Source organism: Mirounga leonina, unplaced genomic scaffold (assembly GCF_011800145.1).
Source record: "Mirounga leonina isolate KUSES-001 unplaced genomic scaffold, KU_Mleo_1.0 Mir_93, whole genome shotgun sequence".
In the NCBI taxonomy this organism is placed as follows: domain Eukaryota; kingdom Metazoa; phylum Chordata; class Mammalia; order Carnivora; family Phocidae; genus Mirounga; species Mirounga leonina.
Genome location: NW_023270854.1, coordinates 16,790,244 through 16,808,306, shown reverse-complemented (window position 1 = coordinate 16,808,306; position 18,063 = coordinate 16,790,244). Strand labels below are relative to the sequence as shown.

Genomic DNA, 18,063 nt, shown 5'->3' with positions numbered 1-18,063 from the left:
CCCCCCCCCCCCCCCCCCCCCCGCTTTACTTCTCATTGCAAAGTATTAAAAATGAGTGAGTGCCATGTACATACTTATCCCATGGATGAACCAGTTGCTGATTAGACACTTGGCCTTTGTGTGGGGGGCCTACTGCTGTTCTCTGGATCTGTGAGGCTTTTTTCCTAACAATGTAGATTAATACAAACAAGTCAGAGGAACGTTATACATCACACACTCGATGTTTTAGGTTAACGTTGCTAATTTCCCTTATTCCTGTTCTGTACGACTCCAACTCCATTCAGAAGCTAAAATGATAAACACCTGACCCTTCCGGGTAGCGCAAGACCGTATTTGAGTTCTCTGGACTTAGACTCCAGCTGACCCTTTGTCAGTAGTAACGTGCAATAAATGTCTAATAACCATATATCAGTATTTTCCCCTCTGCTCACATCCCACTGGAACTTACCCGACGGGTGCACCCCAAAGCAGAATACAAGACTGCTAGCTTCCTGTTTCCATTTCTAGAGCAGCACTAGAGCGTTACACTGGCCTCTGGAGTCCCCTTTCTTGTTTTGGCCTCTTCCTCCTCTTTTTGCTGTTCCTTCTCACTAAGGACCAATCAGAATCCCAGTGGGCCTGAAACGCTTGAAAATGCAAGATGACTCGGCTACTTGAAGGACTACTGTCACGGCTCAGAGAAGCTGGTGTCTCAGTTAATTACCTTCTAAGACCAAAGAGCACTCAGTTAGGCTTGAGTGACATTTTTGAAAGCCACGAGCCCAGCTCCCGTGCCTGTGTGTTCATGATGCTTCATGTCCTTTCAGCAGAGAGAGCCGTCCTCGAGGTTGCGGTCCTGCAGCGTCACGGACACGGTCGCGGAGCAGGCTCATCTGCCACCGGTAACCCTCACCCCCTCGCCAGCCATCGGGTGGCTCTTACGGCTTGTGTTTGAAATCATCTGGGCTGCAGACGAAGAGTTTTTCCTGTGCAAACCTATTCTCTGTCTAAATGAGACCTTAGCATTTCCTAGCAAATTAATTGCCCAAGGAGAGTGGATTTCCAGGACTAAGAGTTATTGCCACGAAGTCTCTGAAATGCTAAAAACTTTCCACTGCTTTGCTTTTCCACCCAAATTCATACCAAATTCTGATGTGCTTACCTGACTTAAACATCTTAACTAAAAGCATGCTTTAATGATTCTTTCCTTTTTTTAAACTTCATTTAGTCACTAACGCTGTGCTCCTGTGAGCTGTATCTTAAGAACATATTGAATCCCTTTGAACAGGAAGAACTCTTCTGGGTTTGCAGGGAGTGGTTTTTTCCCCTCACTAATGCCCTAAACTCTCAACCCACAAAGCGTCTGTACCTTCTCCATAAAGGCAGCTCTACGAACTAAAGGATTGGCTCTGATTTGTTCCCGTCCTCCCACAATGTTCAGAACTAGCAGCAAATATGGGAGAATGACGAGTGTTTGACAATATAGGACAAAAATAAGAACAAATATTCAAATTGGAAGGCAGACCAGGACTGCCTTAGGGAGAGGTCTGGTGTACGCACTAAAAGTTTTTTGTAAATTTTTTTTTTTTTTTTAAAGATTTTATTTATTTATTTATTTGAGAGAGAGAGAATGAGAGACAGAGAGCATGAGAGGGAGGAGGGTCAGAGGGAGAAGCAGACTCCCCGCCGAGCAGGGAACCCGATGCGGGACTCGATCCCGGGACTCCAGGATCATGACCTGAGCCGAAGGCGGTCGCTTAACCAACTGAGCCACCCAGGCGCCCAAGTTTTTTGTAAATTTGTTTCTTCTTTTGGAGGAGAAAATATTTTGTGGTTTTAACATGTTCAACTTGTTTAACCTTGACCAGTTTTTTTTTTTTATTAGTACAAATCCTTGATCATTTTGGGGGCACTAATACTTTATCATGTATGAAGTTAAAGGAAAAAAGATTGTACTTACAGTTTTTGTGCAGTCGTGGTGTCTTCCCCATCGTGTACATTTTTACTTCAAAGCATATTGTTGCCTGTGTTTTAGTCTTTTATGGTGACAGCATGAATTCATGAGTATGCTGGTTAGCTGAGTAATCAACCTGGTAGATTTGAGTTGTGGCGCACGTAGAATGCACTGGTTGATCAGAAGCTTGACAAGAGCATCCTTTCTGGAATGGTTTTAGTACAGGCCTCTCCAAAAACCAGACTAATCAGCTGTGATAGCCTGGGGAGGGGATCATCCTCAACCTGATGATTCTGTGATTTTCCTTGATGAATTAATGGCACTTTCCCTCCTTTTCAAAATCAATGTCAATTTTATCTACAAAGAGCTCACTCTCTTTGAAAACTGTTGTTGATTCCTCCCTCTTTCCCTGCACTCTATAAAGCTGTCAACTCATTGATCACTGGTGGCCTTTACTCAAATTACGAGTTTGGCAGATTTAAGAATCTGCTTAATTATTTAACAGTAGGGGCAAAACCAGAGTGGTTGTTTCAAGTAAGACCTCTCACATTCCTGAGGTTGCAGTTCATTGTTTTCCAGAATCACAGCTACAGCCTGAGCCTTCTCTGGGTGGGAGGGTGATCGTGTCCCTGTTTTTCTTCTGGTCATCAGTGAGTGGTTGCTCAGCTTTATTTGGACACGGTGGATTTCAGGAATTCTGATTCATGTCACCTACCTTATTGGCTGCAGTGATTCCTGATTCAGTAAGCAGTGGGTGGTCTCCCTAAGTGCATTTCACTGATGTAAATTGTCATCAACAGCCCAGTGCCCCAACTAGGAGAGCGCGGTCATCAACTGTCACAGGTGGTGAGGAGCCAACGGTAATGATCCCCTTGATCAGACATTAATGGCAAAACTGTGGGTTGGTTTTAACATTTTGCATAATGGTAACTATACCCTTCTTTTTTCTTTTTTGGATAAGATCAGCTTTTTTTTTTTTTTCCTTTTTGGGTAAGATCAACTTCTTTGTGCCACAGAGCTATACATGTTTCTTACTGTGAACTACTCTCACGTTGTTCAAAGGTAGTGGGTAAAACAACGATTTTTCATCCCATATAGTTTTATTAGGAATGCTGTCAGACTTCGATAAAGAGCATTTAATTTGACTGTTTAAAATATATTTCTGGGGCACTTGGGTGGTTCAGCCAGCTTCTTGATCTCTGCTCAGGTCTTGATATCAGGGTCGTGACTTCGAACCCTGTGTTGGGCTCCACACTGGGTGTGGAGCCTACTTAAAAAAAAAAAAATATTCCTGCCACATTTACTGCGGCCGCACATATACTAGAACATATTTCTATCTTCGATGTTTGTGCTCCTGGTCAGCTTTTCTTATTTGTTAGAATACTTGGGTAAAATAATTGGTTTGGAGGAGAACAGAGAAGCCACAGGAACCGCATGCAGTTACGCATGTGGATTCCTGGGCGTGCGCATGGCCCCCCTCTCTTGTCCATTTCCCGGACCAGATTTTCCACACTGGGTTAGATTCTCTGTGTCATGAGCATGAACCAGTGACCCTGCTCTGCCATAAGAGTCTCTGCTCACGGGAATGAACAAGTGTTCATATAATTTGGGGGGAGAGAGGAGAGGACATATTTAAGAAGTTTAAAAGGTCTAGAAAAAAAAATGGGTTCTCTGAGCCAAGTATCTGTTACTCTTAGTCATTATTTTAAATAATTTTTAGTATTCCTATTTGGGGGTAACTTGACTAGGACTGTGTACTTTAATTGCCTGGTTTTTGCCTGACCCCTAGAGACAGGCTTAGCTTAAGAGTTGATGCTTTGGGCCGCTGTAGCTCTTTGAAGAATTTTCCTTATTGTGTCACCATTGTTAGGTTTATTGTAACTGCTTATTACTTGAGAATACCTTTACACATGCAATTGCTGATTTTCGGCAGGATGTGGACTTAAAGAGGAAAAATTCAGTTATATTGTTAGACTTTAATGCTCAGCATTGCACACAGGAAAGTCAAATGGACAATCAGCAAAAATGAGCCCAGTATAAGGTACTGAGCTATAGTGATTTATGTGCAAGTCATGTGTTGGGTGGCCAGGCTCAGCCTCCAGTAGAATTCAGGAAATTCTTAATTGAACTAGCCTGTTTCCTACTATGCACTAGTAACTTCTACCAGAAGCAGAGCTGCAAGGTGGACAAGATCATTTCCTTAAAGAATTTTAATAGAATTCAGGGCTGATGAGCATTCTCCACCATCCATTTTTGCATTTCACCGGAGCCTTGGAATCTGCTGTTAGCACTGGAGTGTTGTGATAGCTGAGGATATTCAGTGACAGGGTAAAGTGAATTATGAGAGCCCTGGGCTCCATGGTGAGAGCCACGTGGCAGGACAGAGTGACCCATCTGAATGAGGTCCTGTGGCCCCTGCCACTGCCGTGTTCTTACCTCCCCCCCCCCCCCCCCCCAGTCGTGAATTAAAAATATGAGTTTGGTTTTGTTTAAATAAAGACTGGGTAGTAGTCATTCTGAAATGCTTCCCATGTACCTGGTGATCTTTCGGCTGCAGTAAGCCAATTACCTGATGGCTACATTAGAAACTGAGGCAGGTTTGATGAAAGTGTGTTTTCCAGTTCCATCTGTTAACCATGGTTTTTTCCCCTCTTTTGCACCCTCTCCTGCCCCTGCCTGCCAGCCCCACATGTGCTGTCTCCTACTGGAGCTACTCTGGGACGTACCCCCTCATTCCATCCCCTGTGCTCCCACAAACATGCATGGGACGCGCACACACGTGCACACACACACACCTAGGATCTCATAAACACATCACTTAGCAATTCGATATTTTTCGCTTGTGGTCCTTCCTCTGGGACCTGTTAATAATTACCTACTATTCGGTGATGTGAATGCGCCTCAACTTACATAATTCTCCCCCATGGATGAGCGCTCAGCTGCACCCCCACCCCTTGGGGCACTATGCACCACGTTGCCTTAACCCTCCTGGCGAACATCTCTTTCCATGGTAGTGCTTTGGTTTTTGTAGCTTTAATGAACAACCCCTGGTTCTCACCGATGGAACCACAGCAGGTGGTTTAGGAATACTGTACATTGGCATATACGAACAGACAATACGCACTGGGGTCACTTCCCGGCTGGCCACACAGGAGTCCTCTCTAAGACAAAAAGGAGTACAGTCCTTCTGGACTTCACTGTATCTACCTAAAAATACGCCGAGTTAACGGTTTAGCAGGGTGTGAGCAAATCCTGGAGAATCTGTGTTAGTACCAAACTGTTTATCGTCTTTAAAAGCAGATTGAAACTTTCACAGTTTACACATAATTGATTGCTCCGTCTTAATGAAATAAACGGGGCCACTAGGATAGGCTGTTGGGCACGATTGTCTATTCCGATGAAAAGCTGGGAAATTTAGTTAAATCAGCTGACTAGCAGTTGATAACTTGTCTCTTAATTAACGTGCCTCTTGTCCTATGGAACGCACATGTGAACACACACACACTCACTCAGCAGTAGAAACCTGATTTCAGCTCCTGGGCTGGGTCTTGTGCATGATCTGCCTGGAGAAGCTGAGTCTTGCCTCCTTCCCTGCTGCGAGTGGTAAGAGCAGTGTAATGGGTCACAAATGCAGTTGTTGGCATACGTTGTTCTCCATGGTCATTTAGAAAGAAATCTATAAAAAAAAAGATTTTAATAAAAACTATCTCGTGTAAATGGAGCTAGATTATAGGTTGCCAATTCAATTCTCAATAGAAGGTAAAATGAGGCTATTATTCAAAATCAGTGTTCTCTACTGCACTCTTAGTTTCCAGAAACTGATTAGTCCCATTAACTGGATCTGTGAGAGGAACCTGGTACGGAAAGTCCTAATTGCTTTTAGATTTGATTCTGAGATTAACCATGGCACGTCCAAGTTCTTGTAGTTTATGATGTTTCCCCATAAATACCCTTTCCAGGGATTCTGTCACTTTAATACTATCCTGATGGTTTCCAGAATAGAGCTTTCTGAGTGCATATCTGATTTCCTCTCCCAAAACTTAACTCAGTGGGGAGGAGGAAAACCTGCAGATTCCATGCAGTATTCCATTTAGCCCAAGCATTTTGGGTCATCATATAAGCAACAGTAGGTCAAAGATTGATAGCATATACTTTGCCAAAAATATGAACTGACCACTTAGGTTACATGGTGGGTTCTGACTTAGTTCAGCAGAGTCCAAGTTTTTGTAGTGCCTGGATAAAAAGTAGCCTAGAAATAGCTCTTTTGGATAGGTGCCTTAGCGAGGGAAGGAGGGAGGTGAGAGCTTGAGGCTATAGACGAATTCATCTGTCTTTGGTACTCACAGAAGGATCAAGTCTGCATGTTGTCATTTCTGCTCTTGTTGTGGCCCCACCTATAGATCCAGAACCCTTATGGTCTCACAGTCTTGGAATTACCATTTAAGGGCCTTCAGGACTTCATCTGGAAAAATGTCGAGAAAATAGTTACCATAGTTTTAGCAGAAAGTCCTCTTAGAAATAATCTTGCGTTGCATGGTAAACATGTTTTAGAAATAACCATTGAGGCAGCTGCTTCGTGACTCAGTTTTTCTCTGGAATGTGCTCTCAAGCTTATGGAGTAGAATATTGAGCCTCGGGAACTGCAGTCCCCAAATTACATGGCAGTGTCGTTGAGCAGGCTCTCCAGGTCACGATCTTGCAGTGGCCCCAGGGGCCCTCCGACTGGGACCCTCCTTGCCAAGGCACAGTGTCGGTAGTGAACAGGAAAGATAGGATGTGCACACAGAGGCATTGGGCTCAGATGTCCTTCTCCTTTTCCATGAATCCCTGAAACATCCTCGCTAGTCCCATGTTTCTCCACCCAGACCGCATTTCTCAGACTGCTTGCTACAAGCAGAAGTGTCTCGGGAATCCTTTTGCAGTCTAATTTGGGCGATCCAGATGCAGTCACTTTATACTGGACGTGTCTCTAAACCTGGAAACTGCATGTGCTTCTTTCCCCCTTTTAAAGAGAGACACTCCGCATGGGAGGACGGGGGGTACACAGAGCCTCGGTTCTCAGGATGCTCTGGAATTCTATCCTCAGATTGCCCAGTGACTTCCTGACTGGGGTAGCTGAGCTGTCCTGGTGGGTCCTCATGACTGCAAGCCCTACTGTGCATACAGGCCTGCTAGAGAGGAGACTGTATTTTTTTCCCTAGAAGCTATCATGGAAGGGCTCTAAGCTGATGAAGACTTTAGGAATTAGGAGAGCATCTCCGTGGCAGCTATATTGAGGGGAAAAAAATGTTCAGAGCATCCCTCACTTGGTAACCTTTGACAACTTGAAGTACCTTTATGTGGTTTGACAGTAGAATCTAGTAATGGAAACAGATTGTATGTTTCTCGTAGGATCATGTTAGCAACAGCCCTTTATGTTTAAGACTTCAGGGCTTTACAATGGACCTCTGTAAGATTGTGGGCCTGATGGCTGTGTGGGGTTCATCTCACGGTAGATTGGAAGCTATTGGAAATCAGTTGCCTTTTTTCCAGACACTAATGTTTTTGGTACAAGTGAAATTAAATTACGTGGTCTAGAACAACTAATTCTCTGGATGTACATTCCTTTATTAAACTGATCAGAAAGCAACTGCAGGCTATTAAATAATAATGATTTCTTACACAAACAGCCATCCGTGGCCTATGCACACACCACGCCGGGCCTACCTTCAGGCTGGGAAGAAAGAAAAGATGCTAAGGGACGCACATACTATGTCAATCATAACAATCGAACCACAACTTGGACTCGACCTATCATGCAGGTACGCAGATCATCCTACAACTTAAAATCACAGGCCGTAGAAGCCGAAGTGGACATGAGCTCGCTGTTCCCAGTGTGAATGTATTGTTCTAAAGAACCCATGTTTAAGAAAATTTTTCTCACAAAGAAAACATGTGACTCTAAGTCTGCTATTTGCCTGAGGAAGAATTCGGTCCTCCAGTCAGTCCATCCCTAGATGCGGTTTTAAAGTGGGACATGAAAGATGCTGTCAGTAAGAGCCTGTCACAGTGTGTAGCTTCTCTCCCAGCCCCCTTTATTCCCGAGGCTGGTTTTTATGCTGGGCTTAGTGATTCATTTCTATTTCCTTTGAATGTGTTCCTCCATCCTTGCCCCCATTATTATGTTTAATCATTTCCTCCACGCCTGAAATAGGCCAGACCTCTTATTAGTGCTGGCTGCATTGTTGTTTGGGTCCACGCTCCTAATCACATGCACGGGGGATCCTCCCGTGAAGCTAACTTGTTTTTGCCTCCAAAATAGCTCGCTGAAGATGGTGCGTCCGGATCCGCCACAAACAGTAACAACCACCTAATCGAGCCTCAGATCCGCCGGCCCCGTAGCCTCAGCTCGCCGACTGTAACCTTATCTGCCCCACTGGAGGTGAGAAGGCTGCCTCATCCTCTAACCGGGTCGCTCTCTCCCGGGACTTCTCATTCTCCTTGCTCATCTCACTTGGGTTTGAGGTTTGCAGCCCCCATCCTCTCTCTGACCAGTCGTGGTGTCCGTGGTGCAGGGCGCTCTCATGCAGTCTTCCCTCATCCTTACTTCATGCTTCTCTGTGCCGCCTGGCTCGCCCCTGTGGCCTCCCACCTGAGTCCCATTCTCATTTGGCTGCCGCCACGGTCCTTGTGCTGGAAGGGGACACCTCTCTTCCGAACTTTCTCCACTCTCGTTGTGTTTCGCTCTTGACTGCATAAATAACTCTCAAATACCAATGCTTACGTTGCCTTTTAAAACAGCTGTTGCTTGGATCATTTTTTTTTCCCCTCGACTGTAGGGCCTGTCATTGTATGGGTACACTCACATCTCGAAGCCATCGCGGGGCATCTGCTTGTGCTCTCTCCTGTTTGTGTTGGTGCCATCCCTTCGTATCACAAATGTCTGAGTTAGAGAAGCCAGAGAGCGAACGTTGAAGTTCTGAACTTGACCGTGTCTTGAGAGCTAGCCGTGGGCCCGATCCCGGGGCTCCCGGTGCTGATGACGGGGCGTGGCTGTGATCACTTCCGAACGGGGATGTGAATGCCGTGGGTAGCAGCCGTGCTGGTCCGTGGGGACAGGGTTTTCTTTCTGGGCTCTCAAAATTGCCAACCCCGTCTTCATTAGACTGTGAGCTCAGTAAGAGCAGGGGCGTGTGTTCCTCCACCCTCTGTAAAATACCATCTATCATGTTCAGTTCAGAACAGTGTTTTGGGTGTGCACTGAATAGCTGTCCACGGACCTTGGTTATAAGTACTTGATATGTTCATGTGTTTAACCAGCCGAAAAACTTCGAAAGTTAGATCAGTTGCAAAGTAAATGGATGACAGAAACAGGTTTCAGGAGCCTCTCTCCCTCGTGCCTCGCCAAAGAGGAGCGTTCCTTGTGTACCCAGGTTCATTTTGATACCTCCACAATAGCACCTGGTAAGAGTTCTAATGCTCGTTGTTATTCCTTAGGGTGCCAAGGATTCGCCCATACGCCGGGCTGTGAAAGATACCCTTTCCAACCCACAGTCCCCACAGCCATCACCTTACAACTCCCCCAAACCACAACACAAAGTCACACAGAGCTTCCTGCCGCCCGGCTGGGAAATGAGGATAGCACCCAACGGTCGGCCCTTCTTCATTGACCATAACACAAAGACTACGACGTGGGTAAGGCTGCCGCTTTTATTTGGTTCCATTTTTGTCACGAGGTCTGCCATTGATTCCTGCATTTCCTTACTCAGGAGCCCTGGTTCTTGGAGGGAAATTTCCCTGACCCCGAAGCATGGCCCCGAGGGGGCCTCCTCAGTCTACATCTGGACTCGGCTTGTGTGGGCCGGTGGGGGGAGGGGGGCACGGGGAGGAGGCTTCTGGGCGCAGGCGTGTGGCTGCCTGTGGGATTGGTGCCAGGATGGGCACCTTTCCTTCATAGGACTCCTGGAAAGCTCTAGTCCTGACACTTTACCATATTGGGGAGATAGGTGTCATGCTCCCCGGGGCCAGGAATTTGATGTCACGGTTTCATTTCCCATGTTGCTGTAATTTTATTAGGAGCTCTAATCTTTTTTTAATCATTTCTTCTCATCAGTTTCTTTCTGCATTTCTATTGACATGATCACCTTGATTTGATGTGTCCTTTTAGTCTTCGTTGTTCACGTCAGATTCGTGTTTTTATACTCCTGTGCTCTGTCTCATTCCTTTGTTGGGGGTTAAGAGGTGTACTGAGGACTTTGGTTGTAAATTCGATGGCTCTTTTTGGTAAACGTTTTGTCAAAATTGATTTTTCTGATCATGTCACTCTCCCATGTGCCCCTGAATCCTGCAGAGGAGATTGTATTAACGAACACGATGAGATGAGTCAGAGGTGCATATGAGTATCTCTGTATGCCTCAGTCCATCCTTCATTCCTTCAGCTGAATTCATGGTGTCTTATTTAATGTAGCCTGTAGTTCTTTTTTAGAAGTCAGTGCTATATTTCTATTGTGTTGATCTCTCGACCTATGATTAAACCGAACTTGGTGTTCTTGTTTCTATTTCTGATGCTACAGGAGGTTTTGCTCTTCTTCCTGTCCCTTGTATCCCTGCCTAATTCTCCGGGTACAGAGCTTAACTCTGTCCTTCTGTCATCTGTACTGCTTGCTTAGAACGGACGGTGTGTGAAAGCTGGTTGAGTTTGGGTGATGGTCGCTGGCCCAGCCATGCAATCTTAGGCTACCAGTGAACACGTGCTTTAAATTCCCATTTCTAGTGAAGACCCCCAAGTGAGTACAGTTGATAGAACAGTAGTATTGTGTTAGGAAAGAGGCCTGGACCAAAGTGGCCTAGATTGCCGCTCACACTTTGCCCATGGTGTATGTTCACTGAGTCCCTAAAGGGCTCACTCTCTAAAATCTCTAAAATCCAGTTGATCGTGAGGCAGCCTGTCTCCACGAGAACATTCTCTGCATTTGGGGTAGGACCATGCCTTTCTTGGCAGGGCATCCAGCATCCTTGGCTCCTGCCACCAAAGGCTAATAGCCACCATTCCCCCATCTCCCCCTGCCACAGGGATAACCAGAAATGCCCCCACAGAGCCTCAACACTCCTTATTGAGAACTACTCTAAAAGTTCTTCCTCTTCAGAGGTAAGGGGGTAGCCTGCCAGGGGAATTCATCTCTGAGATCTGGTGACATTTCATTTAGCAACCTCATAACTACTCCTAAGGCACAGGCTAGCGTGTCGCTTTGTTCAACGTGCCTTTTCGCCCAAAGATAGTATTACAGGATTGTGGACGAGTTGAGAATGAAAGATAGGCAGCTCTTTGGAAAAGACAGTCCTAGAGATTGGTCTTTAGGTCTTTTTTTCCTCATGGCTGTGGAACCTGGGGCTGTCCTGCTGTGCTTTCTGGCCCTGAGCCAGAAATGGGAGCTCCAGAAATAGGGTAACTGTTGTCGGAGGGGATGGATTAGCGTACGGAGCCACTGCGGCTTGCCCGCATAAGCTGTGATTGGAGTCATTTGAACCAGCTTAGCAGTCAGGTCTCCTAACCTTTTCGCCGACGTTCAGGCCACAAGTGCGCTGTAATTACAGCTGGGCAGGTTTTATTTTAAACCGCACCAGCTTTATTTATTGCCTGCATCGTTGCTGAATGAAACCCAGTTTGAATTTCCAGTTGCCCCTTTCCACCCAGATCCTTGCTGTTGACTCGTGTACTCATTTAACATTTTAATGTGTTAAACCAATATTTTGTTGCTGCTGTTGAAAACCCTTAAGGTAACCACTGGAAATTCCACCAGTGACTACGCTTCCTCGCTCAGCTCAGATGTGCTGGGACAGCTACGTCACCCCTTCTAGACAGAGACCTCTACAGAATGCTCTCCGTGGAAGGCACGCTTCTAAAGGGCCTCTTTATTTCGATAAAGGGTGGGGGGAAGGGTAAAGACCATTTTCAGCTTAGAATCTGTTTGGAGCTGGTATGGGGGTTCGCTCTGTGTGTGTGTGTGTGTGTGTTTTAATGCGAACAGCATAGCTATTCTTAGAATGTGAGCTTTATAATGGAAACAGGAAGAGAAACTGGTAGGACAGGTTGAGAATAATGAAAATACTCATCCTGCCTCTGTCAGTGTGTATGCTCCTGCTTCCTACATTTAGCTAGCAGCATGAAAAGATAGGGGCCGACAAGTCCCTTATATACACTGATAGGGGCCGATTCCCTTTGAAGTCTATTTATAAAACACAGCCTTTCACACACCCGAGTAATGCACGAAGTGTGCCAGCACTCTATCCAGGATAAAGTCAGACCACATCCAGGGAGCATCAGCCTGTCCCCACCTGGGTCAGCAGGGCCAAGGATGCGTGCTGGAGGCCTCCACGTGCCTGAGGGCAGATGACAGGAGGCCTTCGGTTGCCCATTCTTCCTGCTAAGGAAGCAGCCGGAAGTGTATTTGTAAGAGTGTATTTAGATCTTCTCCAGGACAAAGCATTGGCTTCTTTTTGTAGCAAGAAAGAATATACCTTCATTAAGTGGCAGGTTTGTTTTCTTCTACCCAATGAGTTTTCTAATAAAACCCATTGTAGCTGAGGCATGGTTGTTGACTTCTTCCAGGAAGGAAAAACCACAGCTGTTTCTCTGAACCAGCCAGCATTCCCATATTTTATATATTTCTAAAACTCTGCTAGGAAACTTTTTTTTTTTTTTTTAAGATGTTCATCTTTGCCTTCTGTTCAAAAATTCTTCCAATCGTATTGAGGGAAGCAGTTGTGAAATGGTGCAAGAATGTGCTCATGGTGCTTGAGGACAGGGAGAAACTCCCACGTGGGTTTTGCATATTTTGTTCATTTATATTAATGTTAATTTCTGTCGTTTGAGACGTCATTAGTATTCCCGCTTATTGTCATCCCGAACGTCATCACGAGTCTTGTGGGGCTGCCTTCACCTGCTCCACCAGCTTGGTGGGGGGCGTCCCTGCCACCTTGATAGTTCAGGGGACTCACTGTGAGGGTGGGCTCAGTAGTGCCCTCTCGGTTGACTGCCATTATTTTGACTTCTGATGGTATAATAAAATAATAGGACCCCAACGGCCTCCAGCCCTCTCACATTCTACGAATTCCGGGGTTCCGTGCCAGGCCATTTTAGCAGACCTGTAAAACTGAGTTTTCTACTTCATGCTCCTCGTCCCGACATGCTGGCACTTGTCTGTAACTTCAGCTGCTGCTTTTCTGTGTGTGTTCTTGAAATCACCAGCTTTTTACTGATTGTCTTTCACAGTAGCCCGTGTGTATGATTCCAAGGCATGGCTGGTCTTGCATGCAGCATCCGGAAGCTAGCACGGTCAGTGGCTGGGAGGGGGGTACCCGGGGTGCCCTGTGGTTGTGGCATCACCGGGTCCAGCTCAGAGCTAGCTCTCAGTGGGGTGCTGCAAGTTTTTCCTCTGTCTACAATCAACCTGTCACAAGTATTTACCCAATTATCAGCTTCTTGGACCTTATAAATCCAAAATCTTAGTGGGTCCGTTTACTGCACTGTTTATGTTCCAGTATACGACAGAATACTGGACCTATTTTATTCCTCTGATTACCCTTCAAAAAGGATTATCAGTAAGGTTCAGGGTCAATATCTATCATAAACTGCTCGCACGATTTATTTCTTCAGTTAATAGTTTGCTCTAGGTAATAGAAAGCCAAGGTTGGTTTTATTTTTTTTATTTTGGAGGGTTTTTTTTGTAGACATTGCCAGTTCCAAAAATCTGTCATTTTGTTATAATCCAGTGATACAAACAGCTCACGCTGTTGACTTGGGAAATTTTTTTAACAGCTTTCTTGGAGTATAACTCACATGTCCTACAGTTCACCTGTTTAAAATATACAAGTGAGTGGTTTATAGACCATTAAATAAACATGTTGCAACCATCACTGTAATCAGTTTGAGAGCATCTTCATACCCATTAGCTGTCACAAAGTGAGTTTATTATTTTCCAAGGTTTATACCAATTATTTCATTTTCTTGTTGCCTTGGGAAAATGGTGAGGCAGAAAACCTTTTAGTGATTTGACAGCAACAAAGTCTTTCATGTAATTGAAATAAAGGGGTTTGGGTTTTTTTTTTTTTTAAATCTTAGGCTTATTTGGTTGACAATGTGCTATTCTGAGTTTTATCATTTGTTTCCTAGTCTTTGAGTTTAAAATGTGAATTCTCTAAGTTCCATTGCATTTTCGTTGGGTCTGTGTACGTGAGAGGCCGCTCCCAGGTGCTCCCAGACTCTGGGTGAGAGCTCCCGGGCAAGTTCTCGTGGTCTCAGCAGCTCAGTGTCCTCATCTAAAGAAGCAGAGATCGAGTGCGCAGCCTCCTAACGGGGCCGTTGCAAGATGAGACATCTGCCTGTTCTTTGTCAATTGTCAGTTGTAAAGCATGACCCAAGATGCCAGAGCACGTATTTCCTTTTGTTGGTTCTTTGTAGTATCTTGTGAGCCATATCCCTTAAGAGAAGTCCTTGGCAAACTCTAAGTATTGAGATATAAATGAGAATCTCATTTGCAGAACTTGATCAGGAATCTCAGTAAAGTTCTCTAGTACAAGGCCACCGAACTCTGGCCGGGACAGGACTTGACCCTCAGATCAGATTCACATCCTCTGCTGTAGATCAAGGGGTGGAAGCGCACAGCAGGAAGCTCAGGCCCGATGGAATGGCTGGCTGCCCTCAACCACAGCTCAGTAGCAAGAGAGACTTACGAACCGTCCTCCCTACCCCTCTGCAAAACAGAGCCTCATCTTCTCCAGCACCCTCCATTCTGGTTTCCATAGTAACTTCCCTGCTGGGACTCTCTTCCTCTTCACCTGCTAGACGTCTCGGCGGAAAATGCTTCACCTGTTATTTAAAGCCGTTCTGCCTTCACCAAGGACAAGGAGAAGAGTAAAATCTTGCTTGAGAGCTGGTCGGCCAGCCTTCCTGCACAAAGAGAGGTCCTCTCCTCCCCCCGTGCAGGCCAGCGTGCGGCTTGGACGGCCCTGCTCCGGAAGGGGAGGAGCCAATGACGTCACACACAGAGTCACTCTTAATGTCCTCTGCCTTCTACATTTTCTTGCAGGAAGATCCACGCCTGAAATTTCCAGTGCATATGCGGTCAAAGGCATCTTTAAACCCCAATGACCTCGGCCCTCTCCCTGTGAGTACACTGCAGATGCAGGGACAAGTCTGAAAATGTTTATCCATTCATCTGCCCCGTGTGGAGGGAGAGACCCTGTGGGCCTTCTCTTTCTCCAGGCTGTTTTGGGTCCCATTGGTCTGTAATCTCTTCACAGAATTAGGTGCATGGCTGAATTCTAATAGCACATATAGCTGATGCCCCATTCTTGTGAAAGAGGTTTCTGAGTTGTTAGTGGCTAGGAGAAAGTAGACTTTGTAACTAGGATGTAAGAGGCATTCTCTGCATGTGATAGGTTAGGCAACACGCATTTATTTTGTAACTTTGCAACCACTGGGTTCCATCCATATTGCTAATTCAGTCACTGGAACAGAAATATTAAGAACAGTGGGAGAAAAAGGCCGAAGTGATCACAGGTGGTTTCTGTAAGTCATTAGCCTGCAGATATTTGAAGTTTTTCTCCCTTGTTGAGGACTATTTATAAAATACAATTTTTCATCGGTTTATTCTCTTTGGGGAGTTGAGCTCTATTTACTCCATATTAGATTTTGAATGAAACTTTCACCATACATCCTTCTCAGCCGCCTCCCCCCACATCAAAAAGCCTTACAAGGGCAGGAAGGTAGGGAGACTCAAGACTCCTGTAGAATGGAAGGGTGCTGGGAGCTCTTCCAAGGGGATTTTCCAAGAGCAAGAACCTCTCTGTTGCCTGGTGTGTGGTATATGATGGCACAACTTGAATCTAGGAAGGTTAGGGTTCGGTCTTCATTCATCAGGTTTTACACAAATATTCCTCCCTCTCCAGAACTGTTTGGTTCCTGGGTTGAAATGGAAAGAGCCCAGAGAGTGCCAGAGACCGAGATTAGACGTGAAAGATCACGGGCTGTCCTCATGTGTTGGATTCCTGAGTTTCAGATAGCAAGTAGGCACCGTTCATATAATGAGGGCATACCAGCTTTACGTTGGAAAAAAATACCCATATCCATCTATTCCCTGAGTCCAAAGAGTGAGAGCCCACACCAGAGAATCTCCGCTTTAGGTCATTCAGCCACGTGGTGGCAGGACTAAAGCATCTGTCTCTGACATTTTTAAATTAACCTCCCTCCTCCCTTCAGTACTTGGTAAATATTTAATTAAATGAGCTATTCAGTCCTAAACTCAACTATTCCATGGAATGCTGGAGTTGCCCTTTGAAGCTTTTGAAATAGCAAGCCCTGTTCCTGTTCATCACACAGTGAGTGAAGGCTCCTAAGGCTGGCGAACATGTGATACAGTCTGTTGCTAGATGTTGTCATCAACTTGAAATGTTTGTGGCCTGTTTTTAATGTAACAATGTACCCTAAAAGAGTCAGAAAGTGTCCTTAAAGTGTTTAGCCATTTATTTTTATTTTTAATATTTTTTGGAACTGTTAGCTAATGTTCATATTCTCTCTCTTTCTTCTACTACCAGCCTGGTTGGGAAGAAAGAATTCACTTGGATGGCCGAACGTTTTATATTGACCATAGTAAGTAAGCTCTTTTGTAGACACACAGGCATTGCAGGTAAAGGGATCGGGGGGACAGGGAATCATTCGAATATCATAGTGAAAGGTTTGTCATTTTACTCTGTCCAGGCAGCCAGGTGTTATGTGGAGAGAATGAGGCCAGAGACTCAGTGCCCTCATACGGTACTGTGCATTCACCCCAAGTTTGCTTGAAAGGAGCCCAGCAAGCTTTTACCCGATTTGATCTTGTGACTTATTAACTTTTTTTTCCCCTTCATTAAAAAGATTTTTTGGGTCAATAACCCCTTGATATTGCGCTTTTAATAAATACACCGTAGTAACAGAAAATAGGGTTAGAAGTTACAACTGAGTCAGAAATCTGTGTGTGAGCAGCGCTTGAGGCACCATGTTAAGCACTGGCCGTCCAGGGTCTTGGGCAAGAAGCCCGCTCTGACTTGCTTTCTGTTCATAGCATGTTCCTTTGCACCCAGCACGCTAACCTACATGTAGCTCGTATCTTGAAATTACAGTATTATAGTTGCTCCAGCACCTTACGAATAAATGTGTGGTTTCTCATTTCAACTAAAAGCTACACTGATAAAGGTATTGCTTTTAGCTAGGTTTGTTTTTTTTTTTTTTAAGGCAACATGTTCTCCATGGGAACATATTTGTATATCCCTTAGAACTTCTGAAAAATGTAGATTTAAAAGAAGTTTGCAGGGGAAGCCTGGGTGGCTCAGTCGGTTAAGCGCCTGCCTTCGGCTCAGGTCATGATCCCAGCGTCCTGGGATCGAGCCCAGCATCGGGCTTCCTGCTCAGCGGGGAGCCTGCTTCTCCCTCTCCCTCTGCCTCTCCCCCTGCTCATGCTCTCTCTCTCTCTCTGACATATAAATAAATAAAAATAAAAATAAATAAATAAATAAATAAAAGAAGTTTGCAGTTCTACTTAGAAGTATGTGCAATTGGTAGTGTTTTGATCTTTTGTTTTCATTTGGTTCCTAAAGATTAGCAAGTCTGCCCCAGGTGTCTCCAGCCTTACATTCTCTTTAATCAAAAGTCCACCGATGAGCCACTTGTGGGGAAGGGGCTACGCTTTGGTTAAAATTCGGTAATTCACGGTATGTAGGTTTAGTTTTGTCTTTGACCAGTAAAACTACTGAGGGTTTGCCTGCTGTCCAGAATTTTACAGTGAGCCTAAAACTGCTACCATAAATGCTATAAAATGTGTGTACCCCCACTTTTTTCTCTGATATGCTATTTATAATTCTACTCATAGCATAATTTATTAAAAGAAGGGAAGGGGGCACACCTCTTTTTCCCACCAAGAACAAAAAACAATTCCTCTTTTAGTTTTTATGCTTTACAATTTCAGTTTTCAAAGGTAGGTATGAATAATAAAGATCTTTTTCTTAAAACAAGGTCTTAACCAGTAACACAACCTTGTTCTGCTACACACAGAATATTTCACACAGCATTGTGGCCATGTTCTGGCTGGTGATCTGATGTTCAGGTCAGCCTGAAA

The 18,063-nt window shown here is 45.0% G+C and overlaps 1 protein-coding gene across 8 annotated transcripts in view; it reads left to right on the top strand.

Annotated features, from left to right (window-relative positions):
* The window catches only part of NEDD4L (NEDD4 like E3 ubiquitin protein ligase), a 335,624-nt gene that overhangs the window by 278,146 nt on the left and 39,415 nt on the right, over nt 1-18,063 (top strand). For 4 of the 8 annotated variants that reach the window (XM_034995968.1, XM_034995970.1, XM_034995965.1 and 1 more), the window contains 7 exons: nt 807-881; nt 7,603-7,734; nt 8,235-8,354; nt 9,410-9,607; nt 15,001-15,078; nt 16,508-16,562; nt 16,671-16,724. In XM_034995968.1, coding sequence (XP_034851859.1) covers nt 807-881; nt 7,603-7,734; nt 8,235-8,354; nt 9,410-9,607; nt 15,001-15,078; nt 16,508-16,562; nt 16,671-16,724 — 712 coding nt within the window. The remainder of the gene's footprint in view (nt 1-806; nt 882-7,602; nt 7,735-8,234; nt 8,355-9,409; nt 9,608-15,000; nt 15,079-16,507; nt 16,563-16,670; nt 16,725-18,063) is intronic. The other 4 variants (XM_034995969.1, XM_034995966.1, XM_034995972.1 and 1 more) reach the window with 2 other exon arrangements.